At 38.6% G+C, this 12,336-nt stretch overlaps 2 protein-coding genes across 2 annotated transcripts; both read right to left on the reverse strand.

The window, feature by feature from the left end:
• Positions 1-1,213: 1,213 nt before the first annotated feature.
• On the reverse strand, positions 1,214-1,603 carry LOC143855765 (uncharacterized). Its single transcript, XM_077365834.1, has one exon. The coding sequence runs from the start codon at positions 1,601-1,603 to the stop codon at positions 1,214-1,216; it is 390 nt and encodes a 129-aa protein (XP_077221949.1).
• Positions 1,604-1,850: 247 nt separating this feature from the next.
• Positions 1,851-3,237, reverse strand: LOC143855766 (uncharacterized). The gene is made up of 4 exons (XM_077365835.1): positions 2,734-3,237; positions 2,598-2,639; positions 2,414-2,510; positions 1,851-2,326 (listed from the first exon to the last, which is right to left on the reverse strand). Exons 1-4 carry the CDS (start codon positions 3,235-3,237, stop codon positions 1,851-1,853), a joined length of 1,119 nt encoding a protein of 372 aa, XP_077221950.1.
• Between the last annotated feature and the right edge of the window lie 9,099 nt (positions 3,238-12,336).

The raw sequence follows: 12,336 nt of genomic DNA on the forward strand, positions 1-12,336 counted from the left end.
CTTGTCTTTCAAATCCTCATGGCGCTCAATATATGCATTTAAGGCTACTTCTGCCTCCTTCCTTGTGGCATAGGAGCGATAAGATGCTCCACTATACTTGTTCACTTGAAGGTGACAGTCTGCCCAACTCTTGAATATGCCCACCTGTCATCGCTTGAAAACCACATAAAACTTATCCTTCGCCATTACCTGGTACCACATAAACAACACATACATAGCTGCAACAAGAAATGATAGATAAACAACATTTACTTATGATTTGGGCCAAGGACCACAACCTTCACACACACACACACACAGATCATCAAAATTATCAAACAAAATTTAGCCAAAGACCCCAACCTTCACATAAATCTAATATATCTAAACATTACACCCATCCATAAAACCAATAGTTCCAAGAAACTATTACACCCATAGTTCCATCCATTTCACAAACAACACATAGTTCCATCAAACAAATACACCCAAAATATATCTAAACATAACACATAGATAGTTCATAAGTAAAAGGTTCATAAGTAACACATAGCTCCATCCATAAAAAGACTCAAGAACCAAAAAAACCTCCAACCAAAACGGTTCAAGACATAGACCCAGCCAAACGGCGCAGAATGCGCCCCACCATCTCCTGTCGGTCCATCTTCTCTAGAGAAAGGAATGCCTCAGCTTCCTTGTGATGCCCGTGCAGGTCACATAAGCATCAACGAGGTCACCTCTGGGGAAGCCCCCAATTTCAAGCACGGCATCTTTCAGGTCAGGGAGGCTGTGCACCTCACCAGTAGTAATTATGGCATCAGCAACCCTATTAATGCTGGAAGACACAACCTGCAACTCCGATAGAAGTGCAGCATTAGGACGCTTCTTTGACTCTTCCCACCACTAGCAGATGGGCCCCTGATAGGAGAAGAGTCACTATAGCCAATGCTAGCATCTAAGGCAGGTGTAGATGAAGACGCTCTACCATGAGGCGGAGTACGGAGGAAGCTGTCGTCCATATCATCTAGCCCAACCAGAAGGGTCGATGAAGAAGCACCATGTGTGTCCTGCGTCGGCTGAGTGGGATCCCTTCTTGTATCCCTGACATCCTCCCCACGTGCATAATCATCATCGCAGACAGCTTTTATATCTTCGTAGAGGGGATACCTTTTGCTAAAGAAGCGTTGGTGTTCTTGATGCAACTGTAAAAAAGGAAAGGAATTGTCACGGAATATTATTTAAACATGTAACTTATAAATAGAGGAAGTGATATACGAAAAATAAATATTACCCTCAAGTATTCATTCTTCACTTCTTCGTCAACCGATAACTTGCATATGGTTTCATCCCAGCCAAAGCCACTGAGATTTATGATAGAGTTCAGAGTCCTATAAGTTGTCTTTAGTGTCTTCAACCGATTTTTCACATGCTCTTTCGTTAGGGTCATGTTCAGGGCAGTAACTAGTTCCTGCGCAATAGCAAAATAAGCACACTCTTTGAACCCAGCACCAGTTTTCTGCCCTTCGGCTATCTGATTCTTAAGGGCTGCCAAGAGAGCCCCATCCATAGTCACATTCCATGAGACATTCACCTTCTTATTAGCTGTACCTGCAGTTGCTGTCATCTCGCCTACAACTTTTCAAAACACTTCATATAAAAAACTTCAATCATAGAATTATAGATAACCAATAGACATAAGCAATCTTAGAAGTTACATTAACCAATACTGTAGCAAACATAGAAATTACATAAACAGATCTCAACCCAGCACACTAAATGAATATCAATAAAAATAGTAAACCACAAAGAAAGGAATATAAGCTACAGTTCCAACAAAGTACACATCGAAAATGTAAACACATGTGTGTTTCCTAACGACGACGACGTGCTTGGAAATCATTCCACATCTGATTCATGATTGTGGTTCGAATGTTACGACCTTCCCTTAAATCCTCGGCCCTGGTCATAGGAGGAGGAGGAACAGGTCCTTCCTCCTCTTCCTCTTCAGGTGGAAGCAATGCCAGCTCATCATCAACATCTTGAATGTAGGCATCGTCGGGCATCTCCCTACTAATGTGGTTGTGGACGCAGCAACAGGCCAACACTATGTCGATCTGCTTGTCATATGAGTACATGGGTGCTGAATTTAATATGCCGAATCGCTTCTTCAGGACACCAAAAGTTCGCTCGATTACATTCCTTGCCGAAGAATGCCTTTGGTTATACAACTCCTCGGGTTTTCTTGGTCTGCACCCTCTGATCTGATTGAGATGGTAACCAATACCTCGGATTGGAGTTATAAAATGGGACAGGCACAGATACCCGGCATCACCAAGGTAAAACTTTCCTACAATCAAAGAAAGGATTATACTCAAATTAGCAATGTACTACGGGAACTGCATCTGTACAAACATAATAATAAGGTAACTATTACCTGGCAAAATAGGAATCCCGTTCTGCTTTGATATGGCAGATGCTAACACCCGTGAGTCCGATGCTGACCCCTCCCACCCACAAAGGACGAACGTAAACTTTAGGTCAAAGTCGCAACAGGCTAACACATTTTGGGATGGGAAGTGCTCACGACAAATATATCGTTTCTAAATATCCTGAGATACTTTTGCAGGAATGTGCGTCCCGTCAATTGCACCGAGACAATCCTACAATATGGACATTCAGATGTCAACCATCACTGTGAACATGGCTCAATTACTAACAAACTACAGTCGAAATACGTAGCTATCGTAAATGTACCTTAAAATAAGACATGAAATTAGGATTATCAAGGATTGCACGAGGTGTCTCCCTTGATGGACGTACTATGAACATGTATTGCAGAATGAGAACAGCATCGAGAACCTTATTAAAATACTTTGAAACAGTTGCCCCAGACCTTCTTGTGGTTGCCCTAACAGTACGATCCCTTTCCTTGTGTGAAATCACACTTAAGAAAATCATAACTTGTTCCTCAACAGTCCAATGAATTGTGTCTTCCAGCAAGGTAGTGTTTCTGAAAAGGGCCACGAAGGTGCGGAAGCACCGAACATCCATACGAAGAAGAGCAATACAATGGTCCTCTGCGTTCGTGATACGTCTAACAAAGGTCCTACGGGTTAGGTACCCGCTTTCGTAAGGTGCTCTTGTAATATTCTGCTCTAGGTATAGTCGAACCCTAAGCGTAACTGCAGCTGCCACAGAGATTACTATAGCTGCAGCTCGAATGATCAACATCCTCCTATCTGCTAGTTGACGAGGCATGATGGTAACCTTACAAAATACTAAAAAAATAAAATTTAGTATAAGAAGACAACCGGCAAAGACACCATAACCACAGTCACAACCATTAAAACAAAACTCCTATAGCCACCACCAACCACCAAAGCACCGACTTGCAACCACAACCACCGTAACACCAAACAACATCATCCACAAAGCACCGACAACCGCCGACAACCACTAAACCACCAAACCACCAAACACCCATCAACCACCAAAGCACCAACATCCATCCAGAACCACAAAAACATCTACACCATCATCAACAACCAAAGCACAAACATCCACCCACAACCACCAACACATCCGTACCCAAAACATCCATACACCAACAACCACCGACAGAATTATATAGTATTGCCATTGCAAACAGAAATCCCCCAAAATCAGCCATAAAAACCATTGCAAAAAAAGAAAAAAAAATCTGTATGAAACCATTGCAGACAGAAAAATAGTATAAAAATGAAGAGAAAAGGGAAGAAAGGGGATCTGAACCCTAATACCTAAATAAAAGCTAACAAATAAAAGCTTTACACAAGCCATTGCAAACAAAATGCCCCCAAAATCAGCCATAACAACCAAATCCGAACCCTAAACTCCAAATACACAAAAATGGACAACTTTATTAATTGATTGACGCGTTAAAGAAGAAAGATCCTTTGGGAGTGTAGTTCATCAAATCCAATCATGTCATTACACATGGAAACAGATGGTTAGGCAAACAATCATTGTCGGGATTAATGGTAATAGATAATCTTAAGGCACTACTACAATCAAGACCATTGATCTTGTAGAACATCACGAGGAAACCAACAAGATTTGGGTTCCATCCCAAATATATGGATATCCAATGCGTATGATAAAGAAATACTAAATATTTTTGTGGGTAAAATCTTAAATGAAGCTTGATGGAACATGGACAGGTGATCATTTTCTCATGAGTTCTCAACAGCATTTAGAAATGAATTATCATTGACTTTCATATCATTTCACATCAAATGATAAGATCATGTGCATGAGACACAAGTAAGTCTCAATTAGTGTCTCGTAGGAAGATATCTCACATTTGAAGAGAAGTTAATGTTTTTGTTGATCATATTTTTGTTGGTGCAAAAATCCTACACTCTATTGTAAGAGAAAATAACTTTTGATCAAAGGTTTTCGAATGTCTTTCCAATTAGTAAAATTGTACCTTAAATTCGAGTAATGTGAGAACTGCGAGCAACGATTGTTGGTTCGAATGCCTTGTGAAAAAAAACTAAATAATTCGTTTAGAGTACAGAGAAAACAGAGAAAATACAGAGAGAAAATGAAGACAGCAAAAGAGATCTACATTACAAAATGCTCCTGGATAAAAAGAAAAGATGCAACCTATATGTTGATGTGTGTAGCCTTCCAACATTATTTACTCCCTATATTTATAGTCTCTGATTCCTGAGGTCTCTTTTCATGATTTGAATTCAAATTTCTGGCGATTATGGAGTTCGAGTGGCAATCGTATTTCGATATCTATTTCAAATGGTCTCGTGTGTGAGGTATCACATCACTGGACCTCAAGTAATTAATTGTGTGACCCACTTAATAATTTAACACTTCACGACTACGTGTCGCGTTGTACCTGTATCATTTAATCTCTTACTTTCGATATCTAAACAGCTCTATCCTCCATGGTGCTTGATTAGTGCACAAGTCATAGAAATCTTTCAACTCAGATCTTTGGTAATTAGTGGCATTCAAATTTCAATTTGAACCGTTGATAGCAGAGTATTCGATCCTTCTTATCCACCTGTGACTAGTTGTTTTTTATGGAGATTTGGTTGTGTGATTTCAAGCAATGAATCACACCTGAATCAAAGCTTTAATCGTAAAAGAAAATATTGACATTGCTTGACCGTCCTTATATAGGGCCACGCTCTTAATTTTGTTTTTGAAGATATACATGGTAGAAGCTACAAAAGATTATAATCCTTTTTCTTATTCTTTAATAAATTCTATTGGGGTTTGCCACAAAAAAACACTACTTTATAGTGTTTTACTAACACATTTAGGCTCGTTAATAACAAAAATTGTAACTGGGTCTATGCTATGTCTGTGATCAAATCTGTCAGTGGAGGTCCTTGATCCATCGAGGATTTTTTCAGAAGCACTGCGTACGCCGGATCTTAATTTTCCTCACCCAAGGGGAGGTAAGTACACAAATAATACTATAAATTTAATATAATATAATATATAATATCTTACATAACTTTCTTTTCAAATTTTGATGTAGATAAATATTATGTGGTTGATGCCGGGTACCCCAATATGAAGGGATACTTGGCCCCGTACATGGGAGAAAGGTCACATGTTCCAGCTTTTCGGCATGGTACTCAACCAATAAGTGGTTCAAATGAGAAATTTAATCAAGCACACGCCTCTCTTAGGAACATTATAGAGCGTACATTTGGTGTATGGAAAAATAGATGGGCATTGCTATCCAGAATGCCTAAATTCGATTTAAAAACCCAGATACAACTAATTGTAGCATCAATGTCACTGCACAACTACATCAGAAAGCATGCAAGTCGTGATGAGGAGTTCGATAGAGCTGACCGTGATGATACATATATGCCTACTGTTAATGTTGGTTTGGGTTATGATCATGCTATGGATCAAAATGATACATTTGACTATGCACATGATGATGCTTTCATGGGTTCGGTTCGGGACCGCATTCGTGATGAATTATGTTCTATATAAATTACTCATTGTGCCACTTTTTAAATTTATTTTTTTGTGAACAGTAGTATAACTATTTATGGCATTGATGTTTAACTTTAATTGTGTTGAATGAGATCCTAATGACCTTCTAATATTGGGCCTAATGAGAGAGTAGTTGAGTTACATTGAGGCTAACCAAACAATGCCCTTTTTTGTCATTTTACCACTAAAACTCCGATTTGGGGCATTTGCAACCAAACACACAATACCTCTGTTTGCCGTTTAAAACGCCGTTTTGATCTGGCCAACCAAACACCAAAACGCCGTTTTGAACCAAAACGGCATTTTGCAAAACGGCGTTTCAAACGCTATTTCAAACGGTACGCCAAACACACCCTTAATAATTTAACACTTCACGACTACGTGTCGCGTTGTACCTGTATCATTTAATCTCTTACTTTCGATATCTAAACAGCTCTATCCTCCATGGTGCTTGATTAGTGCACAAGTCATAGAAATCTTTCAACTCAGATCTTTGGTAATTAGTGGCATTCAAATTTCAATTTGAACCGTTGATAGCAGAGTATTCGAAACATCCTTCTTATCCACCTGTGACTAGTTGTTTTTTATGGAGGTCCTTGATCCATCGAGCCTATTTACAGTTCTGCCAATAGTTTCTCAACCATTGCTTTTTTTAAAAAATTCTTAGGCCTATGATCTCAGTACGAAATGGGACCAAGACCATCTGGGCCATCCCATGATGTTCTACAAGATCAATGGTCTAGATTGAAAATATATGCCCCCTCTTCTGGGATCCTAGAATCCATCGTTCACCTTTGATCACATAGTCATTTCTACAAGATCAATGGTCTCGATTGACCATACATGCCCCCCACATTTGGGACTAAGGGTGTCAATTTTGGCTCGGGCTCGGAAGCTCGCTCGAGCTCGGCTCGAAAAAAGCTTGGCTCGAGCTCGGCTCGAATCCTTAATGAGCCGAGCCGAGCCGGCTAGCCAGGCTCGTTAAGCTTAACGAGCCGAGCTCGAGTTAGGTCAGGCTCGGCTCGGCTCGTTAAGGCTCATTAAGGCTCGTTAAGAATTTAATATATTTAAATATATATATTATATATTAATATATACACTAAAAGGGTTGTCTAGGGAGTGAAAGGGGGAGGCAAAATATGTCACTTCTTTTTTGGAACCCCATTTGTTACTTGGACCTAGACCTGGCAAACAGGTGGGTCGGGCCGGGTCAACCCGCGGGTGATGCGGGTGCGGGTCCACGGGTCGGGTGAGGAAATGACCCGCATTTTTGCGGGTCAGAATTTAGGGGACCCGCATGGCCCGCGGGTGGGCTGGGTCAACCCGCGGGTCACCCACAAATATGGGATTGTAATAATTCTTTGTTTTTTCCGTAATTGTCATAACTTTCTATATTTTATTGGTATTTTTTTGTAATTTTACAACTTTATAACCATTTCTAGGTAATTTTTCATTTAAAACTTTATAACTTTAGCTATTTTACTATTTTTTTGGTGTAATGATTACTTTTTTTTGTTTGCTAGCAACATTTGCCATGTTGTGCATCTTTGCACCACGATGGCCACATGCCGAGAAGTTGCCATTGCCATAGGAGAAGTTTGGTAGCAAATTCTTATAAAATAAAAAACCGAAGGAAATGTTATCAACACGACTGTTTTCTTATGAGCACACTCTAGCTTTATTAAAAGTATGGTATGGCCCACACCATAGGATGATCCAAACCGTCCATTAGATGGGCCATATCCTAAATAGGTTATGCTCCAAAAATCATTTCCATAGGATGATCCTAACCCTCCAATCTGAATGTTAGAGGGTTGATCAACCAATGGAAATAATTTTGGGGCATAACCTACTTAGGCTATGGCCCATCTAATGGACGGTTTGGATAATCCCATGGTGCGGGCCATACCGTACTTTTTATAAAGTGAGGAGTTCCCTCACAAAAAACAGTAGTGCTGATAACATTCTCAAAAAAAAATTAAAAAATAAGGTAAAAATGCCGGTGCCCGCGGGAGCCCGCGGGTTGACCCGACCCGACCCGTGTTTTTGCGGGTTGGGTCACCCGCGGGTCAGTTTTGACGGGTCACTAAAACTTAGACCCGTGCCCGCAAATTTGCGGGTGGGTCGGGTCGACCCGCGGGCATGGGTTGCTTTTGCCAGGTCTACTTGGACCACCCCCCGTAGTGTAAAAAGAGTAGTAAAAAAAACACTAGATAGGGCTGTCCAGGGAAGATGACGGGTGTGAAATTAATATAATTCGAGCTCGATAAGGCCCGCGAGCCTGGCCGAGCCTGGCCGAGCCGAGCTTTTGAGCTTTACACCCCTATTTGGAACCCTAGAATTAATGGTCGGTCATTTCTTTAGACAAAATTCTATCAATAAACTACTAAACTAGTAAACTACAGTTGGACCATCCTCATATAGGAATAGAAATCTTCCCATGAGAGATTTCCATTTTACACTCCGGTGAGGGTAATTCCGTCAATTCAACCAAATCCAATCTATTTTTAACGTGGGAGTATTTCAGAGAATAGAGCTGAGGAGATATCTATTTAACCACCCAACCAAAAAATAAAAGAAGAGAAGAAGAAGAGAGGATGACTCTGGCAATACTTGAAACATGAGGAATTCTAGACTGAAGGGAGCCCTTACAAAAAAGAGATGAAAGGGCTCTCCTATTGGCTACACATCACCATCATGCATTAATAACCGCTCAAAAGTCAAATATGATGGTGATGTGCAGCCAATGGGGGAGCCCTTTCACCTCTTTTCTGCAACGGCTCCCTTCAGTTTAGACTTCCTCTTGAAACATATAGGTTTTTACTAGGAACATTTAAATGATCTTGGAAACATCAATTTACGCATGTTTTCAGATTTGTGCACTATTATTTAATTTTAACTTGTGGGGTTTTGACAATTATTAGTTTCTTATTATTTTGTTTGAGTTAATGTGAGTTCTCACATGATCAAATTAGTATGTTTTTTTTCTCTTCCTTATATTCTTTTGTTGAAATCTTAACTAAGTTGCATTGTATATTTCTCCAAATTCAAATTGATAATTGAATCCATCTTTTATTTATTTTTCAGAAGTGGTTTGTCGAATTTCTTTGCTGGGAAATCAAAATCTTTTGCTAACCTAGCAGAAGTGACTTGTGTGAAAGATCTTGTAAAGGCAGAGAATCCCTTCAACAAGAGAAGAAGAATACTCATGGCTGCTAAGTCCTCAAGAACAACTCCTTACAATACTGTCAATACTTCTCTTCCTCTCATAGGCCATGACTCTTTGGAAGAAACACAAGAAGAAGAAGAAGAAGAAGAAGAGCACTAAGAGTCCCCATTGGCACCTTTGCCACTCCATAAAAAGAAATTCCAATCCTTCAAATCACCAAGGTCTTCCTCCCTCCATGACTTGAGATATCCTTAATTATCCTAAACAAATACCTAACTTTTAATTTCCTTTTATCTCTGTTAACAGACCCAATATCAGTTTCTTTTGAATTATATTGATTTCTTGTTCTTGTTTTCTCTCTTTTCTTTTTTATGTTTATTTTTTTGGGTTACTATATTTGGTTTAATGTCTGTTGGAAAAGAGACAAGGCTTTCTCCTTTCCCTATTTAAATAATTGGGATAGAAACAAATCAGGAGATTTATTTATTAAGTAATTGATTATCAGTTTTCAGAATCCAAAACAATCAGGTCATAAAAAAAAGTCATTATCTCGCTCTCTTTGTCAGAATGTTCAGTGCCTAGTTCTTTGTCAAACCGGTGGAATTTCAAGTTTTATGGGACAGTTCCTTCTTAAAAAATAGAAAAGTGAGAAAAGACATAGCTTCAAAAAACCCCAAAAAAGGAAAAAAAAAAAAATCCCAACCAGCCATTGCCCCTTGTTTCACACTCTGAGAAACGATAGTGGAACGGAAGATAGAAAATTGCAAACCCGTTCACAACTCGTCTGCAAAACACTTCAGTGAGGGGTGGAGGCACATAGAGCATGGCTGCATGGGGGTGGTTAATAAAACAAGATCCTTGAACAAACAAAGTAACCGAGTTAAAACATTACTTGATAAATATTATTTCGTTCAATTTTCTGCGCTCTAACAACTTGGAGGGATGTTTGAAGAAAGAGTTTCAAGTTTCAATAAGAGATTAAATTCAGAGTTTACAGAGGAGATAGAATAAAGTTTTGGCACCACAAATGGTGAACTCCAGCATCTAACCACTCTCTTCTCACATATTTTTAGAGAGGCCTCACAAGCAACAGTAGCAAGGGATTAGCAATACCATTCCTTTATAAGGAGATTTGAAATGATACTTGGACGTGTATTTTAAAAGAAGGGATTTACTGGGGACTTTTGAGAAAGGGATTTTGCCGCCGGCTATTGCACGAGAGAGCAGCCACACAGGCTCACTTTTCAACAGATTTTGTCTTATTCATTTAATTCATCCGTGGGCTTTAAAATGGACGGCCCAAAAAGAAAAGTCCACGGGTTGCCTCATTGTTAGAAGTTAGAACCATGGTTTTAAATTTCGACCGAAATCTGAAATTTTGGGACCAAAACGAAATTGCACCGAAATCGAAATTTCTGAAATGTACTAAATTTCGGTTGAAATTTTGGCGAAATAATTGATAAATTAATATTATTTAATCCTTTACCAAATTTCGACCGAAATTACCGAACTTTTGGCTTAAAAAAATGATATTTCGAGAGCGTTTACGAAATTTCGGTTTTGGGAAGGACCGAAATTTCGCCCGAAACCAAAATTTAAAACCTTGGTTAGAAGCATGGTTTGAAATTTCGGTTTCGATACCGGTTTCAGACCCATGAAATTTCAAAATTTCGGTCGAAATCCGGTACAACAAATAAATGGCTACTTTATTCAATATTAAATTTCGTTCGAAATTTCGGTGAACTATTAAATTAATTATAAAAAAAGGTATTTTGGGTTAAATTTCGGAAAAAACGAAATTTGGCCCGAAATTCCATCCTAAATTCTAAAATTCCGTCCGAAATTCCGAAATTTCGGTCGAAATAAAATACCGTTTCGGATAATGTTGATTTCGGTGTCGGTCTCCACCGAAATCCTAAATTTCGGATTTCTGTCGAAATTTAAAACCTTGGTCAGAACTTATAAGTTAGAACTAAGAAAGTTAGAAGAGAATGGAGCAAGAAAGCCAGCTTGTCTGATTTTTGGCAGGCTTGCGTTGGTATTTGATTCTCCTTTTTTTATTTCACGACCACTTTTATTTACAAAAGCTGTTAATAGTGGGTCCCACTAATATCTATCGGTTTCACTTTTTTTACTAAAATAATCTTTGGATTTCGAAATAAATAGTAGGGGCGAGAATGTGTAATACATTTTACCTGTGGGTCCCACTTTTTGTTAGTCTTTTTCTTCACTAGGAAAAATGCACTTGCGTTGCACGTGGGACCCAAATATTAGTTCAAATAGTGCAACATGAAGTGGCAATCTAATATTGGAGTTGATTAAAAGGAACAACTACCTAGGATCTATTCATATAATAGTGAAAACAGTATTACTTTACTTTTTACCGAAATTTTCTTCTGAAACCGAAACGTCCACATTTCCAAGTCGACCGAAACTTAAATTGAAATTTAAAATCTTGCTCTTAAGCATGGTTTGAAATTTCGACTGAAATCCAAATCCGGTCAACCCACAATGGTATGAAATTTCTAACTAAATTTTGTTTTGCCTCGAAATTTTGTTTCGAAATTTAACCGAATTTTAAAAATTTCGATCGAAATTTCAGTTCCCCCCGACATCCCGTTCCGAAATTTAAGGAATATCCCAAAAAAATATGGATTTTATCCCTTATTTAATATTATCCTGAAATTTTGACCGAGTTAAAGTATCTTTTAAATTGATTTTTATGGATTTCGCGGATTTTGCCTGAAATCCGACTAAATCAATGAACGAATATTTTTCTCATATAGAATTTTGACCGAAATTTCGACAATTTCAGCTGAAATTTCGGAATCATATTAAGTAATTATTAATATTATTTAATATTATCCTAGCCCTCCAATCGATATAGGCTGATCCTAGCCCTCCAATCAATAGAGGTTTCCATAATAGTTGTTCCTCTTCAGTAATTATTAATATTATTTAATATTATCCTAGCCCTCCAATCGATATAAGCTGATCCTAGCCCTCCAATCGATAGAGGTTTCCATAATTGTTGTTCCTCTTGAGGTGCCCGAAATCCATCAATATTTTGCAAGTGTCCTGAATGAGTAATATAAAGTAGTTGTTTCGTCATTGTCATATGTCTTTACCTCTTTTTGGTATTTTTTTTTGTAATTATCATAGACAGGTAC

Source organism: Tasmannia lanceolata, unplaced genomic scaffold, assembly GCF_043159265.1.
Source record: "Tasmannia lanceolata isolate RefF3 unplaced genomic scaffold, GAP_Taslan_0.1 ptg000023l, whole genome shotgun sequence".
NCBI classification, from domain to species: Eukaryota; Viridiplantae; Streptophyta; class Magnoliopsida; order Canellales; family Winteraceae; genus Tasmannia; species Tasmannia lanceolata.